Raw genomic sequence first — 14,723 nt, forward strand, 5'->3', positions numbered from 1 at the left:
TATCTATTCAGGTAATTCATTATACTAGTTTACAAAAGGAGAAATGTCTGATGAGAGCAAAAAATAACCAAGATCATCCCCAGGCTAGAGCTTTAAGTACACAAAAGTGGAGTGACTTTGGGGCCTGAGAGACTGTACAACAGGTATGGCCTTGCCTATGACCCAGGTTTGAACCCTGGCATCCTATATTGCCAAGTAATTTCTGAGCACAGAAACAGGACTAACCCCTGAGTATCATTGAGTGTGGCCCCAAAACCAAAATAAATTTTATATACCATCCTACCCCCTTGTGCAATTGCTCTGGCCCTGAATGATATGCAAAATGTAAATGAATTAAAAATTAAATGAATTTCCAAAGGATTTTTAATGAGTTGCAGGGGTTTTCCTTCATTTGGGGGCATGAGTGGGGGTTTGTCCAGCAGTGTTGAAGACCACCAGGGCTACATCAGGCCATACTTGAGAGACCACATAGCACTGGACTCCAGCCTGGGCCCTGTGCATCCCACACATGTATTCTTCTCCTTTATGCCATCTCATTGTCCCCCGCCCCCAACATATACCCAGGGCTTTACGTTTACAGTATAAAAACAACTTAAAAGAAGCAAAATAAAAAGCAGTTTGGGGCCATGGCTCAGGGAGTAGAGCACATGCTTAACACGTGTGATACACTGAGTTCTATCCCTGGCACCCCACAGCTCTTCACCCTCAAGAACCACACTGTGTTGCCTTGGGGGTCCCCCACAGCAGCATTCTTGGAGCATACAATCCTGGGTTAGTTATATCAGCTTGGCTGGTCCAACACAGGAGCTGGGAGTACCTTTGAAAGGGGTACAGTGAAGCCCTCTCTGCTTCACTGGGTGGCCCCTTTGAAAAGAATTTTTTGTTTATTTGTTTTTGGGTCACGTTTGGCTGTGCTCAGGGCTTACTCCTGGCTCTGCTCAGGAGTCATTCCTGGCGGTGCTCATGGAACCAAATGAGATGCCTGGGATCTACCCCATGTAGGCCATGTGCATGACAAGTGTCCTACTTGTTGTATTATCTCTCAGGCCACGAAATGGGAGCCCTATGTAAGCAGAAATTCTCTAGCAGTAAAGTGTGTGTGTGCGTGTGTGCGTGTGTGTGTGTGTTTGGGGGCCACACCCAGAAATACTCTATGACTTACTCCTGGGTTTGCACTCAGGAATTACTCCTGGTAGTGCTCAGGGAACCACATGATATGCGGGAGAGCAAATCTTGGTAGCTGTGCGCAAGGGGAGCACCCACCCACTGTACTCTTTTTAACCACAAATGCATGTATGTGTTTTAAATAAGTATCACCTATGCCCAGGTGCTAAATATACTCACCAGGAGCAGACCACTGTATCCTCTGGGTTTTGGTAGGGACATTTACCATGAGGGATAAACACAGGCCCCATACACACAGGCAATATTTGCGTTCTACCAAAGAATTCTGAGATCTAGATCTGATATTGTTTTGCTTCTGATCTCAGAAAACAACTTTTTTTTTTCATTTTTTTTCTTTTTTGGTTTTTGGATCAAACATGGCTGTGCTCAGGATTCACAATGCCTACTCCTGGCATTGTGCTCAGGAATCATTCCTGGTGGGTTCAGGGGACCATAAGGAGTGCCTGGGATTAAACCCAGATTGGTTCATGCAAGACAAGCCTTACCCACTGTTCTGTATCTCCGGCCCCTACAGGGTTGAGAGGAGATTGGGCCATACCCAATGATGCTTTGTATTCAGGAGATACTCCAGGTGGTGCTGTGATAACCACATGCAGTGCCAGAGATTAAATCAGGGCCAGTTGCATGCAAGGTAAGCGCCTTACCCATTGTACTCTCTCCAGACTTCATCACTAAGTATGTTAGTGATGTGTGTAGTATGTAGGGCTTTGTCGGTGTTACTAAATTGAAGAAACTCTCCTTTGTTTCTATTTTGCTGATTTTATCATAAATGGTTCTTTTTGTTAATTGCTTTTTCTGTGTTGTTGGTAAAGATTCTGTAATTTTGTGTGTGTTTTTGTGCCACAACTATGGGCTCAGGAGCTCCTGAACTTATTGTGATGAATTACAGACTTCTTATTCCAGTAATTTTGTCTGTATTTGGGCCACACCAGTTATTCCTGGCTCTGTGTTCAGGAGTGACCCCTAGTGGTTATTGGAGGCCACTATAAGGTACCAGATATGTGGGAGGATTGGTGGCTTATAAGGCAAACTCCATACATTTGGCCCCCCTTCTCAGTATTATTGAGAAGCATTTTTTGTTTGGGTTCACACCTGGTGATGCTCAGGGATTACACGAGACTTGGTACTTTAGAGTTACTGCTGATGGTACTCAGGAGATCATGAGGTACTGGGGATTGAACCTGGATCTCCTGCATGCAGAACATAACTTAATCCTTGATCTTATCTCTGAGCATCTATGCACTTGTTAAAAATCTATGCACGCTTCATGAGCTTGGGGAACCAAATAGGATGCTGGGGACCAAACCTGGGTGGGCCACATGCAAGTTAAGTACATTACCTGCTATACTATGTCTCTAGACCCTTAACAGCTGTAGTCACAGCAACAGGTACTAGTTGCTTCGTTAGGTTATGGACCAACTGGACAATGGTTTTAGGGTGGAAACCCTGTCTCCTGAAAGACCCACTGAATACCCTTGAATCAACTTCATTAAATGGATATAGGTCTATGTCTTCAGAGAATCAGTCCATTTCAAAATTTTCACAATGAAAAACTATTATTAAAAGTAGTTTTTTCATAATATTCCCTGATTAAATTTTCAATGTCCATTAAATCTGCAGTAATGCTTGCTGGCAGTACTTGAAGAAATATATGGTGTCTGAGATTGATCTGGAGTGGGTCGCATGCCAGGTGAATTCAATAATCCCTGTACTCTCTCTCTAGCCTTTCAAGAATCGGCTTTTGATTTCCACTTTCAATTTCACTGATTTCAGCTCTAACAGTACTTTTCTTCTTTTATTTTTAATTTTGTTTGGGGGACACACCAAGCAGTGCTCAGGCCTTACTCTTGACTCTGTGCTGAGGGATCACTTCGGGACAGGCTTGCAGTACTGTATGTGGTGTTGGGGATTGAATCAGGGTTGTCCCTGTGCAAGGCAAGCATCCTACCCACTGTACTATTGCACCAGCCCTAACAATACTTTTTTCAGTCTGCTTATTTCAATTTGCTTTTCCTTTTCCAGTTTCCTAAGGTGGAAACTTAGATTACTGAACTTAGGTCTTTTTTCTTTCTAATAACATGCATCGAATGCTATAAAATTCTCAAGTTATTTTTTATACATCCCTTTTGTGGGGCGGGGCAAACCTGTCAAGATCAGGGCTTACTCCTTGCTCTGCACTCAGGGATCATTCTTGGTGGTGCTTGGGAACTTTATGGAGTGCTGGGGATCAAATCTGGGTTTGCATGGAAAGCATCCTATCTGCTGTACTATTGCATTCCACTTTTGATAAGATATATTTTAATGTTAAAATTTCTGAGATTTTTGTTCACTTGAGTGACAGACACGTTGATTCTTTATATCACTTGGTCCTTCTAAGTACTGCAGGGCAGAATATTGCAGTCTGGTTCACATAACTGTGCTAAATATCCAGTCTCAGCCCTCGGCACTGCCTGGGAATTCTGCAGCTAAGATTTTGGAGCAGATTTCTATCGTGATGAAATCTATTATCTAATCTATAATAAATGATCCTTTAATAGATTTCCACGATAAATTTTAATGTTTTCAGACACAGTACTATATGTCACAACATTTTATTATTTTTTATTTTACATCAGGATTATGAAAACTTCATAGAAATAGATGGAGACCCTATTGCTTCATTATAGATTAGAAAATCCTTTGCACATTTGATAACTAAGCAATTTAGCCTGGTGATTATTTTTGTGGGTTTTTTTGTGGGGAGGCCCACACCCAGCAGCGCTCATGGCTTACTCTTGGCTCAACACTCAGGAAATCACTCTTGGTGGTACTTAGGGGATTATATGGGGTTCCTGGGATTGAACACAGGTTGGTTTGTGCCAAGACAAGCACCTTCCCCACTGTACTATTACTCAAATCCCAGTGATCATTTTGTTTTGGGGTCAGGTCTGAGTGCTCAGGGGCTCCTCTTAGCTCAGTGTGCAGGGGTTGCTCTTGGCCATACTCAGGGCACCATATGGTACAGGGGACTGAAACTCAACCTCCCACAAGCAAAGCATGTACTCCAGTCTGTGAGCTCTTTCTAGCTCCTTGCCTTTTATTTTTATTGGTAGCTTCCTATATTTGGATTTGGCTGTTATTTGAAATCCTGGGTTTTGAACATTTAATCCATGAACAATCTGACATTACTTATGAATCTGTATGTTTGCTGAGCTACAGATTTAAACACATATTTGAATACCAACCCTCATGTTTTTCTTCTTCTTGTGGTTTTCACTTTCATCCATATAAACATTACAATTCAGGACTGTTCTTTAATTATGTTCTTTGGAGAAGTATATTTGTATTATTATTGCCTAACATGCTTTTTTTCCCCATTCTGAAAAACAATGAAATCTAAAATAATCTTTTTTTGAAGATTACTATTTCCCATCTTTCTCTGCTTTGCACAAATGTTTTTTTCTCTCTTGGGGGGGCAGTAATGGAGTCAATTTCACAAATACCATTGGGCTGTATTCAGTTTTTGATGGGGTTTTGGGGACTTGGACCACACAGTAGTGCTCAAGGTTTATTCCTGGTTCTGTTCTCAGAAGTGACTCCTGGCAGGACTCAGGAGACCAAATTGGTGCAGGGAATTTGAACTGGGATTGGCAGAATGCAAAACAAGTACCTCAACCTACTATCTCCTGTTCCCTTATGAATTTTTTAAACAAGTATGGTTTTGATTTTATTATGAATATTTTTATTTAATTAAGGTGTTTAAGATGGAGTGTCCTTTCCACAAATAATAAAATGTCAATTTTGATGTTAATATTTGATAAATTCTGCTAAGCACATGCTATTTGCTAGTAAAAGTTTCTTCACTTTACATTTATTAAATTCTAATAGTAATCTACTAGAGTATATATATATACTTACACAAAAAAATTACAACACAGCACTTTTTCTACAAGTTCTTACATAATTGGTTAACTAGGTCACGGTCTGTCACGGTCCTCCCATTGTTCATCGATTTGCTCGAGCGGGTCCAGTAACGTCTCCATCGTGAGACTTGTTACTGTGTTTGGCATATCAAATACGTCACGGGTAGCTTGCCAGGCTTTGCTGTGCAGGCGAGATACTCTCAGTAGCTTGCTGGGCTCTCCGAGAGGGGTGGAGGAATCAAACCCGGCTTGGTCGGGCTGGCTGTGCGCAAGGCAAACAGCCTACCGCTGTGCTATCGCTACTGCCCGGTTATCTAGGTACACACGCTCAAATAAAAAAAAATTTTTTATAGCTGTGCTATGACTGAACTTCAGATCTCAGGCATGCAAGGTGTATACTTTACCACTGAGTCACATTCTTAGCAGTAAAATGTTTTCTCAAAAGATCTGGAAGCGATAGCACAGCAATAGCACAGCGGTAGGGCGTTTGCCCAACATGGCCGACCCGAGTTCGATTCCTCCGCCGCCCCTCTCGGAGAGCCCGGGAAGCTACCGAGAGTATCTCGCTCGCACGGCAGAGCCTGGCAAGCTCCCCGTGATGTATTCGATATGCCAGACACAGTAACAACAAAGTCTCCAATGGAGACGTTACTGGGCCCGCTCGAGCAAATCGATGAACAACGAGAGGGCCTTTACCTTTACCTGGAATAAATAGCAAATTGGTATGATTTGATTGCAATCAGGGAATTGGGAGTTATTGGTTACAAGGAAACAATACTTTTTCTTCAAAACATAGAAACATAAGGGCTTTAGGGTCAGAACTGTGTCTTAGTGGTAATGCAGGTGTCCTGCATGAATGAGACCTGCAGAGCCAGGAATAACTCCTGAATAATCTGCAAAACACAAGCCTAAAAAGCATTAGATCTTTTTTTAAAGCCACATTCTGAGTTGCTTCTGTTTCCTATGCAGTGCTTGGATGTCACTCCCAGCAATACTCAAGGAATCATAGGGATCGAATCTAGGCCTCCATCATGCAAAGCCTGGGGTCCAGCTCTCTGAGAAATCTTCCTAGCCCTTAGAACATAAATTTCCTAACAGTGAAGTTTTAGCAGGCACCATGTTTGTCAAATAAAAGTCAACCACTGCAGTTTTTGGTTTTTTGACCACACACCGAGTAATGCTAGGGGAACCATATGGAATACAGGGGATCAAACCCAGGTGAGCTGCATGCAAGGTAAGTGCCCTAACTGCTGTACTCTTTCTGGCCCCAAGGAGAGATTATTTTACATCATTTAAAAAAATAAACATCTAGGTGCTGGAGTGATCTTATTGCAGGCATGGTGTTTGTTTGCCTTGCCCGTGGCAGACCAGGGTTTCATCCTGGTTCGCCTTATGGTTCCCTGAGCACCACTGGGTGTGGTCCAAAAACAAACAAACAAGAATACACGGCCGCGCGCGACATCTTATCAGAATTTTTTATTATGACATCCTATTATCTCATTCCTACTTTGGACAAACTTGCAGGCTATCGAATGTAGCCTGCCCACAGGGCAGAGTCTGGCAAACTCCCCGTGGCGTACCAAATATGCCAAATACCAGTAACAATGATGGGTCTCATTCTCCTTAAGAGCCGTGAATATAATCTCAGGGCTAGGATGAAAGAGACGTTACTGGGGCCTGCTCGAGGCAATCGACGATTAACAGGATGATGAAATGAAAATGAAAAACACATGCCAAAGAATAAACATCTATACTACTTACTAAAGCAGCAGCATAAGCGCAGGCTGTTGTAGGCAAACATATGATTAACCAAAATAAACTCCTGAATACTAGTAATAGTTAGATATCAGATACTGAAAGCAGTGTGTCTGAAAAACCTTACAATCTTTTATTTTTGGTTTGGAGGCCACACCTCGTGATGCTCAGGAGTTACTCCTGGCAGTGCTCCAGGGAACATATGGGGTGTTAGGGATCAAAAACAAGTTGGCAGTGTGCAAGGCAAGAACCTTACCTGCTGTATTATCTTTCTGGCCCACCCATGCATTATTTTTTAAATAACAAAAGTTTTTCTACAAAAATGAGGCCTCCACCATAAACAGTTACAATTCTACAAGGAATTATAACATATATATCACAATTTATACTATTGAGAAAGGCAAAGATATCCAGGTCACAGCAACAGAAAAAGACAGTTCAAAAATATATATACACACAGATGTGCTTGTATATATTAGTATATATAAATACATATTTGATACACACATATACATATATAGGAATGAATGGAGACGTTATTGGTGCCCGCTCGAGCAAATCGATGAGTAACGGGATATTAAGTGATCAAGTATATATATCCAAGAAGGAATAGAAATCAAGAAAGAAGCAACAGTGTAAGGATTAAGGTGCTTACCTTGCATGCAGCCAATCCTGGTTCAATCCCTGACATCACATATGGTACCCAGTGTACTGCCAGGACTCACCCCTGAGCTTAGACCAGGTGTAACCTCTGAGTATCTCCAACTGCAGCTCTGGCCTCCTTACTCCAAAAAGGGAAAGAAGCAATTGCTGAATGTTTTGAGAGAAACTTTCTTGGGGGGAAGCTAATCTTCAACGAATTTAAGTAAACCTGAATTTCCATTTTGTGTTTTTGAGGGATCACATCTGACAGTGTTCAGGGTAGATATGCAGGGTCAGGTAGATCAGGGAAGGTATGTGGCACAATGTATAAAGAACCAGGCTGGCCACAAGTAAGGATTATCCCTTGTATATCTGGCCTAATATTTCCATTTAAAATACATTTAACTTATTTAAGAAGTTATACATAAAACAGACATACTAGAAAACAGTGTTAATGTGTTACAAGTTGAATTATGATGAAGCACCAGTCTCTCATACCTGTGAATGTGCTCCTATATGGAATAAGGTCTTTGAAGATTTTTTAAAAAAATTTTATTGTATAAAGTAGTTCACAATATTTAATTACATTTAATAGTCAAACACTAAACCCACCACCATTACACCTGAAGATCTGCTCAACTTTAAATGAGGTCATTAGTGAAGGCTCTAATTCAGTGACAGATATCTATGTAAGTCAAAACCAGAGATACAGTAAGTGCATTGTGAAAGTGGCAGAGACTGGACTGATATAGCAACAAGAAAAGGAACATCAGAAGTTACTAGATATTATCATAAGCAAGAAGGAAACAGAAAAGATTCTCACATAAGGAACTAATTCAACAACTCTGATTCTGAACTTCAAAACTAAGAATCAATCTATGGTTTTAAGTAACAGTTTTGTGGTATTTTTTATTATTTTGCTACAATAACCCTAAGACACACTATACAGAGGAACTTCACTTATGCATTATCTTTTTTGTTTTTCACAATACCAGGTTTAATCAATATTATAAAGGCTATCAAATAGGTTCAGCATTCATCCAGCATGAATTCCTTCATGGCGAATGAGGTCAGAGCGACTACCAAAGGCCTTTCCACATGCCTTACATTCATAGGGTTTCTCACCTGTGTGAATTCTTTGATGTCTGGTTAGATTTGAGCCTTTATTAAAGGCCTTGCCACATTCATTACATTCATAAGGCTTCTCATCTGTATGGATTCTTTGATGCTGAATAAGTTCTGAGGTCTGAATAAAGGCCTTTCCACATTCTTCACATCCATAAAGTTTCTTGCCAACATGAATTCTGTGATGGTTCGTAAGTGCGGAAGCACTACTGAAGGCCTTCCCACATTCCTTACATTCATAAGGTTTCTCACCAGTATGTATTCTCTGATGCTTAATGAGACTTGAGCGTTGAGCAAATGCTTTTCCACACTCCTTGCACTCATAAGGTTTTTCACCGGTATGAATTCTTAGATGTGGCAAAAGTTGTGAACTCCTAATAAAAGCTTTCCCACATACTTTACATTCATAAGGCTTTTCACCTGTGTGAATTCTCTGATGATCATTTAGGTTTGAAAAATAATTAAAGGCTTTTCCACATTCCTTACATTCGTAGGGTTTCTCACCAGTGTGAGTCTTAAGATGTTGGGAAAAATATGAACTACACCTAAAAGCCTTGCCACATTCCTTACATTCATAAGGTTTTTCTCCAGTGTGAATCCGCTGATGGCGAGTAACAAGTGAGCCACGACTAAATAATTTCCCACACTCCTTACATTCATAGCGTTTTTCAACAACATCATATTTCTGATGTTGAATAAACTTTGAGTTCTGGCTACAGGCCTTTTTGCACATCTTAGACTCAGATTTTTCTTCATTAAAATTTTTTTGATATGGAGTTAGAAATGTGGGCTGAATAAAAGTTGGCATGTCTTTATGGATAAATATTACTTGACTGAAATGTCTCTTTAGAAACAGTATCTTGTTCTCACACAGCGATTTCAGATCTGAAATAAAATAAAAAGACATATGTTAATTTTTTTTTTGTTTTATGGGTCACACCCGGTGATGCACAGGGGTTACTCCTGGCTCTGCACTCAGCAGTTACTCCTGGTGGTGCTCAGGGGACATTTTGGGATGCTGGGAATCGAACCCAGATCGGCTGCATGCAAGGCAAATGCCCTACTTGCTGTGCTATCTCTCCAGCCCTGGCATATATTAATTTTTGATCTGTTGTGGAAGAGGTACAATAGGTGGGATAGGGCAATAAGAAGAGAAAATAGAAGAAATGTGAGTGATTAAGCAACTAAAAGACCTCTATAATCCTGAAATTCTGGTGTGAATCAGGATTACATGGAACTCTGATGACTGCACACTGCTCAGGGCAATTCTCCATATTATACAGTGACTGGTATATATATACTTGTATATCAGCACATACTAACTTATAAAACAGAGTACACTATAAATTGTGTCTGTAAGACCTACATCAAAGGACCACTGAGGAATAAATGTGATGTATAAATGAAGGCTGGGTGGTATCAGTGATTCACATCAGGAACAGCCTGAAGTAAAGTTCAGATGCTGAATAAAGCAGACCAGAATAGTAGACAGATCCCTCCTGTGGTGTAGAACTGTGTTGGGAGTCAATGGAAAACAGTTTACTTTATTTTAGAATTCTGTGGTGATGACCTCGGAAGAAATAAACTGAATCCTTAAGTCATGTCAGTGACTGGGAAGAGGGGCAAATCTGAATGTGAGAAAGAGCAAGAAAACATACTTTGTAAGGAAAGGACTTCACATATCAACAGGTTTTTTTGGCTTGGGGTTGTGTTTTTTTTTTTTGCACTATCAATAACCATGAAAATGCTGTACATAATTATTCAAAGTGAATTCACAAAATAGAATTGTTAGCTTAGGTCAACTTCAGTTTGTACAAGAAGTCATAATTTGTGGGCAGGAGCGATAGTACAAAGTGGAGAGCATCTGCCTTGCATGCAGTTGACATGGGTTCAATTTCCAGCATCCCATATGGTCCCTCAGCCCACCAGGAATGATCCCTGAGCACAGAGCCAGGAATAAGTCCTGAGCATTGCTGAGTGGGGCCCTAAAACAAAACAAAAGGTATAATTTGGGTTAAAAATAAACTTAGGGGGGCTGGAGCGATAGCACAGCAGGTAGGGCGTTTGCCTTGCTCGCAGCCGACCCAGGTTTGATTCTCAGCATCCCATATGGTCCCCTGAGCACCGCCAGGAGTAATTCCTGAGTGCAGAGCTGGAGTGACCCCTGTGCATCTCTGGGTGTGACCCAAAAGCAAAAAAAAAACAACAAACATAGGTACTTAAGAGGCTACTTCTCATTCAGTGTTTAATGGCTGGTCCTGATGGTACTGGGAAACCATGTGTTGCTGGGGATCAAACCAGGGCATTCTGCTTGCTAAGCACTTGGTCCAGCTAGGAGAGCCATCAGCCTCTAGCTATTCATTCTTACATAATGAAACCTCCCACAAAAAACTCAAGGCATGACTGATAAACACTTTCTTGCTGGTGAACATATTTATATGCCAGAAAGTGACACTCAAATGGGCAGAATCTCCTGTGTGGCACACTCCTATACCTTCCTCTACATACCACATACATAAAGCTTTCATGAGTTCTTTGTTCTAATGAATTATCAAGCCGGAGGAAGTATTTATAGTCAGGCAGAAGTACGGATAATCTGGAAATCATGCTTGCAACTACTGTATTAATTAAGAGTGGTTTGTTGGATGATTTTTTTTTTTTGGTCCCATATGGTCTCCTGAGCATTTCCAGGAGTAACCCCCTGAGCTTTGCTGGGTATGGCAAAAAAAAAAAAGACAAGACATACCAGAAAACAAACATATCAGCCAAACTGTGAAAGTATTCCTTTTTTTTAATAACTGATTTACAAAGTTACCGATAAACTGAGTTTTAGGCATATAATAGTCAACACATATCCCTCTACCAGTATTCCCATATTTCCTCTCCTACCCTAACCCCTGCCATATCCCCATCTGTCAATATGACAAGCACCTAACAAAGCTTCAGTCCTTTCAAGTTTAGATCTCATGATTTCAGTTTTGCTGAGTCTGCGATTTGGTGTATGGCTATACCACTCACCCATATCTCCAGTATAACTGAAGTTCTAGTGCATGTTCACCCAGTATTTCTTGGTCTCTTTTTTCCCAACGTGATTTCTTTCCTTCTTTGTCCTTCTTCTCTCTAAACACTGGGATTAAGAGTGATCTAGGTATTCCCTTCTTTTACTACAATATATTTCCTCATCCAGTATTCTATATACCACAAGTTGAGATCATCCTGTGTTTGTCTTTCTTCTTCTGGTACTTAACTCAACGTATCTTCTAGTTCCAACCAGGTTGCAGCAAATTGCACGGTATCATTGTTCCTTGCAGCTGCACTGTGTATATATACCACGATGAAGTGTTCCAATTTTAAGATTGTTTTTTGACTTCTTACAAGGACCCATCTATAATACAGAAACTAAAACTACAGCAAGAGGCCGGAGCGATAGTACAACGGGTAGGGCATTTGCCTTGCACGCTGACCCAGGTTCAATCCCTGGCATCCCATATGATCCCCCAGCACTGCCTGGAGTAATTCCTGAGTGCAGAGTCAGGAGTAACCCCTCAGCATCATTGGGTGTGACCCAAAAAAGCTAAAAAATAAATAAATAAAACTACAGTAAGTGCTAGAAGAAGGGGTATCATGTAAATAGTTTTTAATAAAATAGGCAACAGCCAGACAAAAACCAAAACAACAATGATGTATACTGGTAAACAATAGACACACGCATTCATAGAATAATATAAATTTATTTTCTCTTATAATTTTCTTTTTGTTGTTGGTATTTTGTTTGCTTTTTTTTATCTTGGGATGCCAACCTGCAAAGCATGTTCTCAGTACATGGTGCTCTCTCTCTTGCCCCTCTTATGATTCTCTCTCCCCCCTTCTCTTCTCTCTCTCTCTCTCTCTCTCTCTCTCTCTCTCTCTGGGCCACACCGAGCAGTGCTCAGGGTTCACTCCTGATGTGACACAGGAGATAGTATATGGTGCTGAGGATTAAACCCAGGTCAATGGTGAGCAAGGCAAGCGCCCTTTCCTGCTGTATCATCGCTCTGTGCCCTAACTATTGCATTTAAAATTATAAAAACCAAGTAAATATGTGAATCCATTTATTCCAAATAAATAAACAGCAGGTATATGCATGATGTTGGGACTTTTCTCCAAAGAGTAGATTCCAGGATCCTAAAATCAAATGACCTATCTTTAGCTAGTGAGAACTTTCAGGAAGAAGAAAGCAGAAAGGAAACTACACATTCCTTGGGCACAACTTGTAGAAGTTCATCATTCATCCTTCCCCTCTGTTCCACAGTCATCACAGTGAGGAGGAAAGACCTGGGATAGGAAATGTAGCTGTGATAGAAAATAGCAAGTTTAGCATAACATGGGGCCCCCATAACCATGCCACTGGACTCTGCACCAGGCTGTTTTAACTTGGGGCACCCGAGAGGGGGGTGGGTGAGAGCCCTCCCTGCCCCAAGTGACCCAGCCCCAGCAGCCTACCTCCACAACCCAACTGCCACCATACTCCAGGTGCTCCTCACACGCTCCGGTCGAGCCTCACATATGAGTGAACATAAACCTGGACTGACACATCATAAGATACTCCCTACCCATTCTCCATAATTATCACACCATATTTCATTGGGTTCAGACAGTAGGCAACAAATCATGGAGGGAAATATATATATACATATATATGCATATATACATATTTTCAGATACCAAAGCTCACATCACCCAAACTTCAACATGTTAGTGATATCCTATAGAATGTCTTAATGGCTCCTGCCCCAATAGAACAACTTTTACACTGTTTCCTATAAGAACACTTTTTTGTAAGCATGTTCAGCAGTTCTTCATAACCGACAATACAAAATATATTCTTTCAGTTGTGTTTTGGGACAGAAACATCCCAAATTTGGTGTTGGGAAAGTGTAATGATGGTGGGATTTGTGTTTGAATATTAAATGTAATCAAATATTGTGAACTTATAAAATAAAAACATTTAAAAAAAAGAAAAAGAACATAGCAGGTTTTCACTGTGGCCCAAACTGGGCAGATCCAAGATCAACCGACCCCAACCAGGCACCAGCACCAGACTGGATGGAGATGGGTGGAGACCTTGAGCCTCAGAGAAAGGCTGAGGGAACCGCAGTTGTATTTTTGTTTTGGGGGACCACAAACGGTAATGCTCAGGACTTACTCCTGGCTCTGCACTCAGGAATCACTATTGGCTGGGCTCAGGGGACCAGATGGGATGCCGAGGGTCGAACTTGGGTAGGCTGTGTGCAAGGCACACACCTACCGGCTATCCTATCGCTCTGGCCCCAGTAGGCTATAGCCTGACCAATACCAGGAAGTTTTCCTGGGGACCGAGTTCTAGAACCTATAATGTTCTAGAAGGACACAGCTAGCAGGAGCCCTATGCCCGCACAATGCCACCAACACTACGCAGTCTTAAACCCAGGGCTACGCCAGACCCGTGCACAATCACGCGCGGCAATGAAATCACATACCACGAAGCCCCCACACTAAAGTGTCGCAGTCACAATCATACCCACGAACTGCCACGGTCGCGGGCCCCAAAATGACAGTGATCCTGGGTCGCAGTGTCACCATCGCTCACAATCCCACAACCGCCCTTTTCAGGCCGCCCCACCCGCACAGGTCCTCGGCCCCAGCTGCGAACTTACCGATCTTCAGTCCCCTCAGCTCCGGCTTCTCGGGTGTCCCGGGGTCGAGACGCGAAATCCGCGGCCGCTTCCCTTTCCCCCGGGTACAACCAGGTCTAACCTCCCGGACCTAACGGTCCCGCCAGGCATAACAAAACGTACGAGTTCCTGCGAGAAGCGAGTCGGGCCAGAGGGCACGCTGGGAAATGTAGTCCAGAGCGGGACCCACGGCCGAGTCCCCTTAACGCCGTGTGACTATGCCTCCAAACGACCGCGCCTGCAGCTCAGGGTCCGGCGGGTCCCATCAGAGTCGCAAGTAGCGTCAGACAGCTCGCTAACGCTCGATCTGCGTCTCCCGCGCGGACCGGGCCGCTCACCATCTCTGGACCGGAAATACAGTGTCCGCGCCGGAAGTCGGTTGAGCCGCGGGGCTCCCTGGGAGACGGTGTTGTATTCTGCG

General features: G+C 42.2%; 1 protein-coding gene across 1 annotated transcript; it reads right to left on the reverse strand.

Moving 5' to 3' along the window:
• Positions 1-8,101: 8,101 nt before the first annotated feature.
• LOC130043987 (zinc finger protein 829-like) lies at positions 8,102-14,372 on the reverse strand. The gene is made up of 2 exons (XM_056136538.1): positions 14,285-14,372; positions 8,102-9,494 (listed from the first exon to the last, which is right to left on the reverse strand). The coding sequence occupies exon 2, from the start codon at positions 9,415-9,417 to the stop codon at positions 8,521-8,523; it is 897 nt and encodes a 298-aa protein (XP_055992513.1). The 5' UTR covers positions 9,418-9,494; positions 14,285-14,372; the 3' UTR covers positions 8,102-8,520.
• Positions 14,373-14,723: the final 351 nt, after the last annotated feature.

Source organism: Sorex fumeus, unplaced genomic scaffold (assembly GCF_029834395.1).
Source record: "Sorex fumeus unplaced genomic scaffold, SorFum_2.1 ptg000122l, whole genome shotgun sequence".
Classification (NCBI taxonomy): Eukaryota; Metazoa; Chordata; class Mammalia; order Eulipotyphla; family Soricidae; genus Sorex; species Sorex fumeus.

Coding starts and splice junctions, on each gene's coding strand:
- LOC130043987 (XM_056136538.1), bottom strand. CDS start 9,417: ATGCCAACTTTTATTCAGCCCACATTTCTAACTCCATATCAAAAAAAT.